The sequence below is a fragment of the Athene noctua genome, chromosome 6 (genome assembly GCF_965140245.1).
Source record: "Athene noctua chromosome 6, bAthNoc1.hap1.1, whole genome shotgun sequence".
Lineage (NCBI taxonomy): Eukaryota > Metazoa > Chordata > Aves > Strigiformes > Strigidae > Athene > Athene noctua.
In genome coordinates, this window is record NC_134042.1 from 48963895 (window position 1) to 48981033 (window position 17139).

At 45.5% G+C, this 17139-nt stretch overlaps 1 protein-coding gene across 2 annotated transcripts; it reads left to right on the forward strand.

Moving 5' to 3' along the window:
* The first annotated feature begins 8055 nt into the window (after positions 1-8055).
* Positions 8056-16121, forward strand: CNIH1 (cornichon family member 1). 2 transcript variants are annotated; one of them, XM_074908925.1, is made up of 5 exons: positions 8056-8176; positions 9936-10004; positions 13199-13311; positions 14162-14305; positions 14841-16121. In XM_074908925.1, exons 1-5 carry the CDS (start codon positions 8096-8098, stop codon positions 14866-14868), a joined length of 435 nt encoding a protein of 144 aa, XP_074765026.1. In that variant the 5' UTR covers positions 8056-8095; the 3' UTR covers positions 14869-16121. The 2 variants fall into 2 exon arrangements, with proteins under 2 accessions (XP_074765026.1, XP_074765027.1); XM_074908926.1 differs by lacking the exon at positions 14841-16121 and adding an exon at positions 13920-13941 and having other exon boundaries at positions 14162-14252.
* The last annotated feature ends 1018 nt before the right edge of the window (positions 16122-17139 follow it).

Here is a 17139-nt window from a genome sequence, read left to right on the forward strand (position 1 = left end):
TACCCACTCCTCACAGGCAAAGGTCCTGTCACCTTGTGTTTGAGTGCGTGTGAGGGTGGGGAAGTCGAGCACAAAGCAGGTAAGATACTGATAGGGTGCCACGGAGAAGCAGAACGGCTAGATGTTGAGTGGCCTTGGGGGCTGGCAGGGAGGCTGTGGGACAGAGACCCGAGGCACTCGGTGGGTACGGGAGTGGTTGGGGTTTATTTTGAAAGGTTGGGGTGATGATTTAAGGTGGGCCTCACCCCCTGGAACAGAAATGAGGACAGGTGGCACACCCTCTGCACCTGTTAGTTTGCATGGTTATACGAGCTACAAGTTTTGGTGATGCCCCCCAGGGCCTCCTGCAGCGGCAGGGGAGACCTCACCACCTGTGGGGGGAGATGGTGGGGGTTGGCTGAGGCATCTCTCCTGGCACCTGAGCCACACCAGCTGCCCTAGAGACCCAACAAAGCTTTGGCCTGGTCTAGTTGGATTGTTCCTGTGTTACAGTAGAAAACAGATCAAGACTCGTGAATCTCCCAAAATGTGGCGGCTAGGAAAAAAGCACACTCAGCTTCTCGTCGAAAAGCCTGCACAGAGGGGTTTATAGATCTTAGTGATGGAGTTCTTGGATTTTTCTTCTACATGTAGGAGTCTAGTTCGGTAGCAGTTGTTCTCTGTAAGGTCTTCCCTTAGGGCAAGCAACTGCTTCTCTCTAAGAGCAAAGGAAGAGCTGTGGAGATGGTACCAAGTTTGTGGAGTAGCTGCTGCTTCCCCATCTCTTCCAGAAGGGTATTGAGCCCTGGAATTCAGTCCTGTGTGCTGAGCTGGCCTCCAGGCTGCGCTTGGTACACAGCTTAAACTGTAATTTCTGGGGAAGAGAGAATTTTTCTGGGGTCTGAGAGGAAGCCCTGGTGTTCATACAGAGCAGTCTTGAACTGCCAGATATGCAGGCATATAGGTTCCTGCAGCTTAACAAGGAAAAGGAATTCTCAGAATATGTCTCTGGGGTCATCTTGGGGAACTGGCAACCTCCCTCCGGGCTGCTGTGTAAGGTAGTGGATTGGCTTGATTTGAACTGTATTCAAGGCATTGGAAGCTTCATTTCCAGCCATGTTCTAACAAACACAATTCTGAAGTACAAGGAGCCCTGGCATTAGCTTTTAATTTCTCCAATTAATACCCATTTGTATCTGCCAGGCTTTATACTGAAACGTTAAGCATGAGGCTGAGCAGTTACATACCTAAATTTTTCTATTAACGCTCCATTTTATGGAAAAGAGTGAAGGAAAATGGTGAAATACTAACCAGTGAATATTCTCTGGTAGTGATTAGGACACCACTGGCATGTAAAATTGTATTCACATCACTTGGCCACCATTCCCCTCCCAGTTCTTGTGGCTTTCTTCCATATCTGCTGTTCCTTTTGGTGCTCCTAAGATGATGTGATCTTGTGGGGATAACCCGCTGTCAGCTGCAGCGTGTATATGCAGGATCTTGGGCAGCCTTGCCTTGGTCTAGGCTCTATCTCTTTTTTTTTTTCCCCGGTGTGCCCATAAAGTGAAGGAGATGTTTTTAATACATTTGCATAGATGTAGTTAATCAGCGTGGTCCGTTTTGTCACGCCGCAGGGGGATCGTCTCCTCTGGACTGTTCTGTCGTGTTTCATTCCTTCAGGGACTGCAGACGCACTCCGGGTTAACCTTGTTCACCTTTGGTGGTGAGGGAGACATCTCACACAGAAGGTGATTGAGCTCAGCTGAAACTCCCCTGACAGCTCCAGCAGTTCCTCAGCAGGAGACAGAGGGGAGAAGAGAGCAATTATCAGCCAGAAAGACTCTGAATGCAGAACAGATGCGAACGCTGGGGAAAACAGCACCACTGTCTTTCACGGCAAATTTACTACTGCCATGGGGAAGTCCCATCAAGGCTGTTTGAAAGGCGCTCTGTGAACCCTTCCTGCTGTTCCGTGCCTGAATGCAGCTTCTCTTCCCCCTTCTGCAGTGCTCAGCTCAACGATTAGTATAACGCACCCTCGAAATCCCCATGCCAAACAGCGTCTGTTGTTGTCACCTCTTTTCTGCAGAAAATGGGAAGACAGCAGAAGAAAATGGGGCAGAAAACATTCAGTTGGAAGGGAAAAGGGGCACCAGCCATCCTACACTTTCACTGAAGCCTTAGAGGGCAGAAGTAGAGCAGAAAGTTAGGGGTCAGTGCCCTTATTGAACAAGAGAGATTTAGCGTTTCTTCAAAATAATGTCTCATTTTAAATATCTGCCGTTGGAAAATGCTGCTGGATAATTGGAAGGAGAATGCGCCCGCCTCGCTCACAAATGCAGTCTGCCTGGCCATCTGCTCTGACAGCAACAAATCCTGGCTTGATTTGCGAGTGTGATTAATTCAGCTAGGACGACTGGATCAAGGGATCAGCTAGAGACAATATTTATACCCTACCTCCAACTGTGAATGTGCAATTGTTTGGTTCAGAAGTACAAAACAAATTGTATGGCTATATTACTGGAAGGATAGAAAAATAGATGCATCCACTCAACAGCCCTTTTTTCCTTCGATGGCCCCATTCCAAGGTCTGTAAGTACAGTCTAACATAAGCCTGCTTTCCCTGTCTGAGGTGAAGCAGAGCTGCTCTTGTTATACAGAGAGCTTCTACACCTTTATTACCTATGCCAATGCTGCTATTGCTCTCCTTCCTGCTAATTTAATCCTAAGATCTTGGAGCTACTGCGACCTCCTTCACATCACCTGGAGTGTGAGCCATGCACCCCATCCTGCTCCCTATGCCCGAGGGATGGGGGAACTGCTACTGAGCTAGAGCCAGCGCAGGGCCGGACTTAACTCAAGAACAACCAAGGGGGTGGATTTCTAGCACTGGTAGAGCCTTGAGCTGATTTGATAATACGGCTGTAGCTGGAGAGATCAAAAGCAAGATTTGTAAAGGCATTTAGATGTAGATGAACGCTTCCGAAATCCTACTTAGTGCGATTTAAGCATGTAAATACACACTGGGCCTGAGGATGCCATACTCAAGGCCACATGGGATGTCCCTGGGAGAACAGGGAGACCAAGGTCTCCTGCGTCCCATGCTGACTCTTTATTCTCCTCAAATTTTCAAGCATGCTGCAGATCTGCTGGGGGGAAAACATGAGGTTGTGATAGCCGGGCTGTGTCTTCTGGCTGTTGACAAGACACCAAGCCCTGTGTATTTGTTGGGGGTTTTTTTGACACCGAGTGGAAGCCGCATATCTCTTCCCTCCTTTTGGGCAGAAACAATAATGATGTTAAGGCGGGTGGAAGAGTGAACGCCTCATCTGTCCCAGCGAGTAGCTGCCCTGACTACCTTGAGGCAACCTTCCCACCGTATCCAGCAGTGACAGGGTTTCTGCTAAAACAATTAGCAGTGAAATAATTAATAAGGGACACTTATTTTAAGTGTTGTCATTCAGTACCAGGCATAACACCATCTTAAAAAGTTACTGCTATGGTTTCAGCTTCTATTTATTCAGGCTGAGATCGCTGCACTGGTTTATATTTGGATCAGAATTTAAAGTTGTTATTTGAAGAGCTAAGGACTAAGGGTGATGTTTTCGGAGTCATTGCTGCTACAGTTAGGCTAACGCAGAGTGTTTTGGAAAATCCCCCTCTTACTTTGTTAATGAGCGGCCAAATCCTGAAATGCATTGTAAAATAGTTCTTGAAAAAATAATTCTTGGTCCCTTTGCCTGATCACACATGCTGGTATTATGCCATAGGCTTAGGATTGTACGGAGAGCTGTTAACAGGAGCTCTACACTGCAAGAGAAAAACAAACCCTGTTATTAAAAGGGCAGGTTTACTATTCAGTATTTAGCCTGTTAAAGGAAAACTGTTGCCATCTGACAGTAAATGTTGGGGGGATTGAGGCCACGAGTGGATTCCATAATGAGATGTGGTGAGATGCCTGGCAGTGCCTGTGTTTTGAAGTTAAGCTTTAAATGTGGTTCTTGTTTCTCTTGAGACTTACTTTCACGTGCAAAGGAATTTATAATGTTAATTTGTTTATGCGGTCACCTACATAATGGTAGAGTCTAAACAGGGATTCAAATGATGAGTTATTTAGTGCAAAAGGAAAAGATATTTTTGCTGGTTCAGAAAGGAAGCTGGTGCAGTCCCAAGTCTAGGGATCTCTTTCATCCTGCTGATCTAAGATTGAGCAGTGAACCAACGTCCTCCATCCTGATATCTATTAGCCCATAAATGAGATAAGTGGGTGGGGAGATTGTGTGCTTTTGCTGCTTCTGACGTGTATGTAAAAGGTGTGCAGAAAGGTGACCTCTGCTAGACTGCATTAGAGGTACTTGAAGAGTCTCTTCTAAATTGTAGATAAATATTCAGATTTTCCTCTCCTGAAATCCCAGTGTCGTGGTTTGAGCCCAGAGGGCAACTGAGTACCATGCAGCTGTTCACTCAGTCCTTCCCCCTCAGGGATGGGAAGGACAAAATAAAGCAAAAGGCTTAGGAATCGAGATAAGGACAGAGAGGGGTGACTCCCCCTTTGTGGCCACAGGCAAAAGACCGATTTGTTAGGGGAAGAAAGAGAGCATCAATTTAATACAAACACTAACAACACCACTTAACAAACAGAGTAGGACAGTGAGAAGTGTAACTAAATCTTAAAACCACCTTTTTCCCACCCCTCCCTTCTTCCCAGGCTGAGCTTTGCTCCTGATTTCTCTCCCTCCTGCCCCTGCAGCAGCGCAGGGGACAGGGAAGGGGGGTGCGGTCAGTCCCTCACTCGTTGTTTCTGATGTGCCTTCCTCCTCAGGGGGAGGCCTCCTCGCATCCTCCCCTGCTCCAGCGTGGGGTCCCTCCCGCAGAAGACAATCCTCCACAAACTTCCCATGGGAAGTAGCTCTTCCCGAGCTGCTCCAGCATGGATCCCTCCCACGCGTTGAAATCCTCCCAGCGCCGAGCTACGACAGCAGGAGCTTCCCTGAGTCCCGACCTCTGGGTGCAGCTCCCTGCTCCGGCGTGGAGTCCTCCATGGGCTGCACGTGGGCATCTGCTCCATCAGGGACCTTCATGGGCGCAGGGCACAGCCTGTCTTCTCACCACAACCCCCCACCCCTCTTTTTTCCACTAAGCTCGGTGTTCACAGAGGTGTTTCCCTCACAACTCCTCTTCACAACTCCCACTCCCCCTCCCAGATTCCCCTTCTTAAATACATCATCACAGGCTCAGCCACCATCGCTAACTGGCCTGGCCTTGGCCAGAGGCATGTCCGACTTGGAGGCAGGGTTGCTTCGAGAAGCTTCTCACAGGGGCCACACTCCTCCCCTGCTACCAAAACCCCACCACACAAACCCAGCACACCCAGTCAGCAAAGTCTTTACTGAAGTCAGCAGGAATTTTATTACTGAGTTCAATAGTATTAGATTCTTCCCTGGTATCTGTAACTGAAATTAGTATTTTTCCAGGGATATTACATCTCATGTTGAAGAATGTGGTTGACCTGTGCATTTCTACCATGATAATTCAGAGCAATTGCTCTGTAATCTTCCCTCACGGCGCTCTGCCAAGGCACTGTTGTCGTGACCTGCCAGAGTCTTTCTTCAGATAAATCTTCCTTACGAGCAGACTGTAACATGCTGAATTATGACTGATTATACGACCGTTTTCTGATAAGGAAAATACTTGAGAAGGATTTAAGATGAAGTGAACAGACACTGGCATTTTCCCTTGGGATTCCAATCAGGATTAAACTCAATGAGTCCAGGCTAAAGAGAAAGTGCATTAAGAGCTGTAGGCCATCTCCAGATCACCACTGCATTATACTGTTTACAGAGTTTAATTGGGGAAAATTCTCAGAAGATTGTCAGTTGTTTGATTTGAGATCCCAAATAAATGTATGAAATGAGAATTGATTATACCATTTTCTGGAGAATTTGCTGTTAATTTCCTTTTGTGTTCTCTTAAATATACAATCTATAATACAAGAAATCCTTCAATGCACAAATCTCTGTTGTGCAAGATTACAGTTGCCTTCCACTTTTCCTGACAAGATAATTGCAGTTGAATAATATGCAAGCATCAGAGGGAATAAAACATTTCATTCCTTGAGGCAGAACCAGTATTAATTGCAAATGCAAGTACATGACTGGTATACCTTCATTTTATGAACAGTGGCTTGGCATTATCCTGTGTAGAGTCCTTAGTGGATATTTATGTGTCTTGAAGTACAAATTCCTGTGTTCTAGGTGAGCCTGATGGCTTGTAGTGGGTCTTACAGGGAGGCAGATCTCCTTCATTAATTATATTAACAGACTTAGTGCCAAAGCATCTGTAGTTCTGTAGGGCTTTGCCTCACCAGGGAGGCATAAGAGGTTAAAGCAGTGATGGTCAATATATCTGGGTGCCTTTTTAAGTAAATATCTACCTCGAATGGATCAAACTGCCGTTTCCATAAGGTGGTGGAAAACCAGCATTCTCCCGTCCTGAGGTATAACAACATCTCTGCACACACCCTTTGTTTCTTCACCTTCCACAGCTTTCCTGATGCAAATCACCCTCTGAATGGCTTTAGGAAAAGCCTGAAATGGGGAGTTTGAACACTGTCCAGCAAAGTCCAGTGAAATAACCTTGGGAATAAGTGTATCTGCACCGCTCGAGGCTACTCCAAGTAAGAAATAAAGTATGCTAATAAATAAGGCCTAATGAAGCATCAAGTTTGTGGGTGAGTGATTTTATACTGAAAGATCAACATTATCTTCGCAACAACTGACTTCCTAAAGACCACACATTTGCTACAGTTTTCCCTCTTATTTTGGTGATGGAAATAAATTTTCTGCTCATCTCTCATTGTGACAATTAATTGTGTGTAAAGCTTTCTGGCAGGTAAAGCTTCCATCTCCAGGCCCCGAGGGAATGGCCTCAAGCTGCCCAGGGCAGGGTCAGGCTGGCTCTGAGGAAGGATTTCTGTGCAGAAGGGGCTGTTGGGCGTTGGAATGGGCTGCCCAGGGCAGGGGGGAGTCCCCGGGATCCCTGGAGGGGTTGAAGAGTCGGGCTGAGCCAGCGCTGAGGGATCTGGGGGAGTTGGGAACGGTCAGGGGGAGGGTCATGGTTGGACTGGAGGAGCTTCAAGGGCTTTTCCAACCGAGATGTGATTCTGTGTACCACTAGAAAACATTGTTTACTATTTGGCAGCTGTTAGTTTTATGGAAATCGTTACATAAACTGCTCGTCTGGAGGAAATGATTGCAGAAATACTACCCACACTTTCCTTTATTGCAAGGTATCTTTGCTTAAAATGAAAACGACTTTTATATGACCCCGCAGAAGGAAAATATGTGATGTTCTCCTCTTGATATGTTTTTATGCTGTTTCCTTTGAGCCGGCTGCACGCGGTATCGGTTTGGGATTGTACCAACCAGTTACCCCTTCCTCGGGGCGCACCCCGTGCACCCTAAGGGAACTTTGCCATCTCCCTTCTTCTCCTGCCATAGCTCACGTGTACCAGGTCATCCCCTCCAGCACGGCACTACATTTATTGTGATCGCACACCCGACTCCCACGTTTTAACCTGAAAAACATCTTATTGTCCAACTTGAATTAATGCCATGAAGAAACGTCTGCTTAGGGAGAGTGAAAAAAATTATAAACCACTGGAGTGTCAGTGTAGTCATCCTATGCGATGTTAGTCATACTACATGAAAAAGGCGGGTAGAGTGGGGGGTGTATGTGCACACACAGACAATTTCATTCCATTTTCATTATTTTTTGCTGTTTCCTTGCCCTTTGGTTGCCGTGGGGTTGCAGATGGGTATGTGCGTGCCTTATTTCTAGGCCCGGGAGAGGCCCGTGCCATCCGCGGCGTGTCTCGCTGTCGGTATCAACGCGTGATGGGGGGGAAAAAAACGATTAAAAAAATAAAAAACCCAAACCCAAGCCCCAACCCCAACCCCACCCCGCGAGAAAATGGCGCCCCCCGCGCCCTGGCGGCGCTGCCGGCGGGCTCCGGCAGGGGGCGCTGCCCGCGGGGCGGGGCCCGGCCGGTGAATGATCGCTCCCGGCATCCCCCGCGCCGCCCCGGCCCCGCCGCGGCTCGCCCGGCCCCGCCGCCATGGCCTTCACGTTCGCCGCCTTCTGCTACATGTTGGCGCTGCTGCTCACCGCCGCCCTCATCTTCTTCGCCATCTGGCATGTGAGTGAGGAAGGAGAGGAGGAGGAGGAGGAAGGCGGCAGGCTTGAGGGGTGGGCTGTCCCGTCCCGCCTCTCCCGCTGAGCGGACGGCCCGGCCCGGAGCGGGTCCTGCCGGTGGGGCGCTTGGCCCTGCCCGGCCCGCTGTGCCGCGCCCGCCCCGGGTGGTGTCCGTGTGTCCGTCCGAAGGGGCCGTCGCCGTCTGTGCGCTTGCGGCGGGACGAGCCTTCCCGCTCTTTGTGTCGGTGACCGGCCGCCGCCACCGAGGCGCGGCTGCCCCTCACCGCCTCCCGCCGCCGGTAACCGCCGGCGGGAGAAAAGCGCGGGGTTTTCTGGGGTGGGGGAAGAGGCACCACCGAGGCCGGGCTGAAACCGAATGTGAAAGCGCGGCCCGGGCAGGGCGGCGGGCTGGCCGCTCGGCCGCGGCCTGGGGCGGGGGTCTCCTGTGAGGAACCCCCAGGATTTCCCCACGGAGCCCCAGCGGGAGGGCTGGGAGCTCCCGGGGGGCCTCTCCTCGCTGCCCGGGGGGTGCCCGGCGCCATCTCCGAAAGGGCCCAGCCGGGGAAATGCTTCGCCGCTTCCCCAGGGCCCGGCCCGCCTTCGCGGAGCGGTGGGGGCAGCTGGGGGATCGCATCCGATCCCCGCCTTCAGCGCGGTCCGGGAGATGGGGAGGTCTGGCAGTGCTGGTCTGGGAATAACATGGATTTTCAAATGCTGATATAAGATACATCCCTTTCATTAAGCGGCGTTTTAAATGAGTGAAGCCTTTTTAAAATAGCGGTTGAAAATATTTTAGTCTGAAGTCATTATTTAACAGAAATAATGAGGTACGTGCTACATTCTTTTCATGCTTTATACCGAGACTTAATTTTTGATATTTTTTTCCTTATTAATATTTTCTTAAGAGTTTTCTGTCTTGAGCCTGACACAGGGAGAGCTAGCCGGATAGGAGCTTACCTCGGATGCGCTGTGAGATGCTGCTCCACGCGAGGACGTGAGGAGGATGTTGTTCTTGGCGCTGTTTTAAGCTTCCTAGTTGTCCTTAGTAAAAACCGTTCTGTACTAATATCAGCCCTGCCCTGTAAGCAAATCGGGGCTTATCCTGAACCGAGATGAATCTGAGACTGATAATAAATTGGTCTGTCTTAAGACTTTTTTAGTGTTTGGCATGACATTTGTTCTGTAGATGTGGCTTTTGTTGTATTTTATCAGCATCTTTGTCTGATTTTTATGGCACAAAAAGGTCAAATATACCTGGTTTTTTATGGATGCACCTTTTGGACATACATGTGGGATCAGGATTTACTTTGACAACGAGACAAAACATTTGGCTGCTTTTAAGATTGCCCTTGCTTTTTCTTCATTAGTGAACCCTGTGTCAGGTTCCTGCTGGCAGCCAAGAGTCACTTCTGACATCTGGGGTCAGCGCACTGCAAGTGGGGTTAAAAACTGCTGAAAGGGATGTTGGAAATTCTTTGCTGGTGGGGAGGTAAAAAGGTGGAGTGTGAGCAGAGTCAGAGGTCTCTGAATGCCTGAAGTATCTTCTGCTTTCTTGTTTGTATAGCCTATTTCAAATCTGTCTTATCTGTGGGTTTATGGCATCAGAATTTATTCAGGAGAAATTATGTTCCTGAATAGAGCGGCAGTGGTTGAGTGTTACAGCTCTGTGCCAAAAATGTTACGTTTCATGGAGAAAATACTTTGTTGCTCCTGGACTGGAGAATTACAACTGTTTCCTTCTTTTTTTTTTTTTTTTTTCCTAGATTATAGCTTTTGATGAACTGAAGACTGATTACAAGAATCCCATAGACCAATGTAATACACTCAATCCTGTAAGTAGCATGGCAAACATTTTTTTTTTTTAAAAGAAATATGTAAAATGCTTATTTTTGGTGTTACCTTGATATAATCGAACTAGGCAATAGAATTGCATCTGGGTTGACAAAACCTAGCTGTTTGATAAAAGTTCTAGGGAAAATTCTTTGATTCTTTACTTTCAAGTTGAATATTCTGACTGTTATTAATCTGCTGGTGATCTTGTCAGCTGTCGTACTAACATTCTTTCAATCTGCTTTCTACGTTTTCGGCACAAAGACAGTTGAAAAGGTCAAAAAGATTAAAAGAGTCAAAATTGCATTGAAGGTGTGTACTGCTTTTCAGTTTAATGTTTTTAATGCCACTTTCATTTTGTTAGGAACATTTGTAATACTATTAAGCTGTTTTGTTTTAGTGTGCCTGTTCATCTGCTCGTTATTTGTTTGTTGGGGTTTATAACAACTTCATGGATTTCCATATTTTGTGCAAAACAATTTTGCTTGCTTACCCAGTGAAGTGGGGAAAACTGTTACATGCCTGTTATATATGTCCTATCGATCAGCTGAACTTCAGGTAGAAATAAATAGTACTTTTCCAGCAAGATTTATTGAACTCTGAGATTCTGACCTTGTTTGAGGCTTTAGGTGGGCATAATGTGATAGTTATTATCATCTATTTTATGTTCCAGGATCAGGGGCATATCTTGGTGGCCTCTCTCGGATGCAACTCTGACCCTCCTTGGTTTAGGAAAGGAATTTGAGGCAAACTATTTGCTTGCATCTGTAACAGGCCAATAATAAAAGGGATGCTTGTTAAAGAGCATATCGTTTGACACAGCAGGGTTTTGTGCTTTTCTTGTGTTTTTTACTTCGGCTTGGTGTGGCCAGGCTGAGGTCGAATGCAGGGGCAGCACAGCAGTGCAGCCTGGACTGTAACTTTGTTGTGATTTGAAGGGTTAAGTAAATTATACCCATGAAAAATCAATTTACAGTAGTTGTGGGGTGGGGGAAATGTGTGTTAGACATCCAGCACATAAATTGGCAGCGAGTATTGCAGCATGAGGGCGGGCGGGGAGGTGAAGAGGTGATAGGCAGAGGATAGCATCTCGGTGAGGTTTGCTGCTCAGATATTGTGCATCTAACAGTTTCCCTTGCTTGGTCTGTTCTACAGCCATTTCTGCTACAGTATGGGGGAAGGCAGATTCTCATTACATTGATGCATTTTGGTCTTATCGCAACCTTTGAAGTACTACAATGCGCATGTTTAACGCAAATATTAACCTCCTGTTAACCCACATGCATGTAGTGTTTATTTATATGATAGCTTTGTGAATTGAAAATATGAATTAACAATATTTGCTGTTCCTGTGAAAGTAGATTAGCCACTAAAAGTGAAGATAAGATTCAAACTCTTGAGGGGATCTGGTAAATGATGCTGGAAAAACATGCTGAAGTGTTGTTTTCCTGTTCAAAAATCAAAAATCCTGGTGGGAATGGAGATGCCTCAGCAGAAAGATTAGCCCAAAATAGTAACTGCTTAGTGCACTGTTGATGCCTTCGCTTCCCTGCTTCTATTATAGTAGTATCTCTTCTCAGCAACAAGATTTCTTCCTCCCTCACTTCTCTGATAAATACCATGGTAGAATATGATGTAGTTAATTTTCCTCTAGGACAGCCAGGGAGGATCAAATGCAGTAGATTTGAAGGAGACAGGTATTTTGTGGGAGTGGGGTATAATAAACAAGATAAAAGAAAAATGTGTGTTGAGGTGCGTGTAGGTTTTCAGATCTGGTAAATCTGTCTCGGCAGGCTGCCAAATGCTTTGTGTTTTGGATAGGGTGGTGGTTGTTCTCCTAGAAATGATTGCCAAGTTGTAAATGGTAAGTATACAAAGAAGGATCTGGACCAAAATATTTACTTGAAATATTTCACCTATGACAGCTTATCTTTGTTGATGCTGATGCAAGTCTGCTTTGTTTGATATTCCTCATTTAGAGAAGCAGAATGTTGTAGCAAAGTAGGTGGTGAGTAGATGTCTGTTGGCAGTTTTTAGATTTCTAGGAAGATATTTTTGAGGTTTAAAAGAAATGTCTGCTGAGAGAGAATGAAAAAAAAAATAAAACACTGGAACGTCAGGGTAGTCATCTTATGCAATGTTAGTCATATTACACAAAAAGAGGTGGGTAGAGTGTGTGTGTGGGGTGTGTGTGCACACACGCAGAGACAGTTTAAATCTCTGGGTAGAAATGGAGCATTTTTCATGAGGCTCTGAGGTGAGAAGTCAGAAGCTTACTGGGTTTGCTTCTTTCTAAATTGTGTGATGAAGGAGTAAACGATACTACTTTGGGGTGACTTGTTTTAGAAAATTTTACTCTTGTGGTGGGTGTGAGATTTTGCTGGCTCTTTGCATGCATTTAATCTGCGTATCCCTCCATACGGTTCCTGTTAGTAACAACTAACACTACCTGGCATTTCACGCTTTCTGTGATCTCACAGTAACCTGATAATTAGCTCTGTGGGCTTCTGCTGGCCAGCATGATGCGATAAAGCATGCACAGCAGGTCCTCGTGCAGGAGAACGAAGCTGGCTAATAAGCCCCGGGCGGTGGGTGCGTGGCCGCTGCCGTGCCCTCCTGCGCCAGGCAGCTCAGCCTCCGCAGACCGGCGGGCCTAAACCTCACTGCTGAGCTCCTTTGGTAAAGCTCTGCCTAAGGTATTGCATTTTGGCGATGGTTTGAATCTGAACAATAATGTTATGTGTGAATACCAAAACGAAGCTGTAGAATGGGGAAACACAAGACATCTTTTTGCTTTTATATTATCTATATTTACCGTTCCGTTATATGGAACGTGTTTCCTACTGATATTTCTCTGTTGCATGAGCAGAAATATCTTGATGATCTCTTCTCTTGTGAAGGTCACGTATAAAGTGTGGAATCTGTTAACAGTGCACTTAGTTTAATAGAAGTGTTTAAAAAAACCCTATTGATCTGAGCATTAGTGCTTTATAAATTTTTCTTCTTGGTTCATGAACATGTGAAAACAGCAAGGCACGTACTGCTGGTTGCTGTTTTCACGTTCTGCAGTCTTGTTCTTGATAGTGTTGGTTTTAATAATAGTTTTTAAACAATAGCTTATCTCCAAAATAGATTAAACACCACACGTTTTCCTTTGAGTTAATCAAAACTTCTAACTCCTGTTTTTCTTTTCCAGCTTGTACTTCCAGAGTACCTCATCCATGCATTCTTCTGTGTTATGTTTCTCTGTGCAGCAGAGTGGCTTACACTGGGTCTCAATATGCCTTTGTTGGCTTATCATATTTGGAGGTAATATTGATGAGTCTGGTATCTCTGTACTCACGTTAATTGCTCCTCATTCTCCCCTTGCAGCGCTTCCTGTCGAGCGTTCTGTGTCTTTGGCAAATAAAGATGCTTTCTGATACGACACTGAGAAAGTTTACGTCATGGCTATAAACCAAAACCCATCGCTTTGCTTTCTCTGTCATTTTTATTTGTTACTCTCTCATGCTACCCAAGAGCTGGGTTGCGTGGCGTGTGCCTTAAAGGCGGCTCCTGCTTTCCTCCTGCCAGTAAGACCTGGGCACCACCTCTCCTTGTGCTGGTGTTAGTCCTGTGCGGGGAGCTGGTCTGGGTGAAACGTAACCCAGCAAAACCAGCTTCCGCTGCGCGGCTCTATCTGTCAGAGGACTGTTCCTTTGGCTAGTAGCCCGCCTTAAACTACAATTTCAGGATCATTTTGTAGTGAGTATTCCTCCAGCACGGTAGCCAGCATGTGTTTTGTTAGTGAGTAGAGCCTGTAGGTTACGTAGGGTTATAGGTTGGTCTCTTCTCCAGCTTTTCCAACCCTTCCACGAGGAATCCCGTTTTTTCACTTTATTTATAAATTTGTCCTGTTTCCTTTTGGTGCACCACAGTTCAGCGTGGTTTAAGGCTGAGGTAAGCTGCCGCGGCACCGTCTGGGAAAGCTCTTCTGTAGTCACGTCTAGTTGGGAGCTTCGTGTTGCTCTCGCAGTTGGCCATCTCCTACAGGGAGCTGATGGGCTTTGCTGAAGGGGCGCGGTTCCTTGTCTTGGTTCTGGTATTACTGGGGGGTTGGGGGGAGGTACCAACATTTCCCATCGCTGTCACCACAAAACTAACTCTGCATCACTTTCAGGTACATGAGTAGACCTGTGATGAGTGGCCCCGGTCTGTATGATCCTACAACCATCATGAATGCAGATATTTTAGCCTATTGCCAGAAAGAAGGATGGTGCAAATTAGCATTCTACCTTCTATCATTTTTTTACTACCTATATGGGTAAGTTTGGGGTTTTTTTCCCCTCTGTCTCCCATCTAATCTTCGGTCTGAAATTCTGGCTCAGTGCACAAGAGAAATTTTGTACATAAGAATACATACAGTGCCAACTTGCCTGAAAAAGAATCCACAGTCACCATTTATTCTAAGACACAGGTCTTACTTTGGTTGTAATGACTATTTTGAATCTCTACACCGTGATTGGAGACTTGAAAGCTCCAAGTTTTTAATCTTTTAACATAATACAACAACACACGCTGTGCTTCTTCCCGCACAGCCAGGATAGTTCAGGCTACCAACACGTAGGCATCATGTCCAGGCGGGACTCCCTGTTGGAATTTCACTCGGTGTAGTGACAACTGGTTGTTGCATCAGTTCCTGTTGTGCTTTATGATGCCCTTCCGATGGGTTTTGGGTAAAATCTTGTCACAATCCACGTATCTCACACAGATTTGCTCCTCAGAATATGTGACTGTGTAATTAAATGTGTAATGCTAACCAAAATGGTGCATCTTAATATTTTTATTTTATTTTCCAGCATGATTTATGTTCTGGTGAGCTCTTAAGAAGACATTCAGCAAGCTTTGTTCCAGTTAAGTGCATGCAAAAGCCACAAAACATGGATTCTTTACCACGAGAACCTCTTACCAAGATTAAATATGGAACCTGATGATCGCATTTGCGTTAGAAAACAATGACCCCTATTTTTAAAATATTTCCACATTTTATACTTGTGGAAAGACTGTTTTCTTATATTTTACTGGGACATTGACATTAAAGAATTACATGTAAATTAATGTAAAGGTTACTGGGTTTTGAAAAGTTTTGACTTTGCACTCCGTAAGGAACAGCCATAATCCTCAAGCAGGTATTCGTTACTGACTAGCCTTAGTACACTAGGGATTTTCTTTAAGCCGGGCTTTGTAGTGGCTCCTTTGGACTCGTGTATCCCACTCTTAACTCTAAATCAGCTGTAGCTGCCGAGTGCTTGGGAAGGACTGGAGGTGCTGTGTGTTATACCTGTAGGCGACGTTGGTCTTATGAGATGACTTCATGGACACAGTTGAAAAAAAAATAGGAGCTCTATTTTTGGTTTATTTTATTCTTTTCTATCTGGTTTATCTTTTCCTGTATATGCATGGTTCGGAGACTTCTGTATTTTCACCATTACCCTTGCTTCAATCTCAAGTGTATGCCATTGTGATAGGAGAAGTTGAATTGTCCACGAAGGAGTGAATTGAAATGATTTTTTTTTTTTCTTTTAATGTCTGTTCTTTTATTAACAAATGGACAAACCTATATTTATCAGGCCCAGTGATGAAAATACTTTGGAATTTAAGAGTACTACAGACTTTTTCAAAGCAGAAAGTGAGATTATGAAACTGCCCTGCTGTTCCTTAGTGCAATAAATAATAATAATAAAAAAAGAAACCTTAAATTCAGAAACACTTAATTGTACCTGGTGCCTTGTTTTGTTTTTAAATTGAACAGATACTTCCTGTATTCATCTGTTTGTTTTATGATGAATAATTGCATTACTGTTTAAAAATAGAACACTGAATCAAGTTATGTCTGGAAAAGGGAAGCTCTGATTTCCTGCTTTTTTTTTTTTTTTCTTTTTTCATGGGTCTGCAGATAAATAGTAGATGGGGCAGAGGGAAGATGTTTCAGCTAAACCGATAATATTGCATTGTAAATTGTGACTGCAAACAGCTGCTTAATTTAGGAGTAATAATTAGGAATCTTTTTTCATTTACCTGTGCTGGAGAATAATGAATAGTTTCTTGAGTTCTAGTAAAACTTTTTTGTATAAACTGTTGATTTGTTCACTGTGGGTCTCTTGGGTGTTAGATGCAGTAAAAGTCATACGAAGGCTGCTCCTGCTTCGCCCAGACAGTCCGATCCTGGTGTGTCGGGTGGAGGCAAGGCCTGAGGAAAAGGGATGTGACACAGGGCAGGGAGTCGACATCCCTGCCTGAACTGAACAGCGGGAGGATGTGTCTGGAACCCTGCTCGTGACACTGCCCTGAGCAGTTGGCCTCTTACACAGCCCTTGAATAACTTTTCTGCCATGAATCCAGCTGCTTTTTGGGCGCTTTCGTAGCCCAGGATGGAAGATACCCTGATGGTGAGTTCTGCAAGGGAGTCAGTATGTAAAAAAATCCTTGTTTAAAAGTTCTGCCAGACTTCATTTGGTGCCTCCAAGCTCTTATTTTTTGAGGCATATTGGAAATTTCCCCCTTTGCACCTTATTGATGCTGGGCATGATCAAATAGACTTTCATCCTGTCATCTCTGAAAGCAGAGGAGTGTATTTCTTCTCCTGATGGGAATTCTTTCTGTAGCTTTGTGGTTATCCTTTCTCCTCCACAAATGTTCCTTTTCTAAGCTGGAGGAGACCACAACTGTTGTCGTCACAGGAGATTTGGGTGCCCAGGGGTTTTAGAGTGGTGGTTTTCTGCTCTCTGCTTCTGAATTCCTCCTCTTTTTGTAATGTACGGGGGCTATCAGAATTCAGGCTGGGGCAACTTCAAATTCTCTTTCCTAAGTAACGACACCTGACAGCTTATTACTATGTCTGTAAAATTGTTTTTCTCATGTGTTTTTATTGACACTTAATTTCACCCACCATCATTGCGCAACCGTTCAGCACTACAAGACTGATTCCCCTCCCCGACTGTCCCAAAACATTTGTGGCCGTTGCAGGCATTATCTCTTGGCCTGTGTTTTCTGTTCCAAGGCTGGGACCCAGCAGTATGAGGAGCCCCTCACCCAAACCCCATTATTCCCTTCTGCCAGCCCTTTCCATTGGTTCTTCGCTGCCAGGAGGATTTTCTT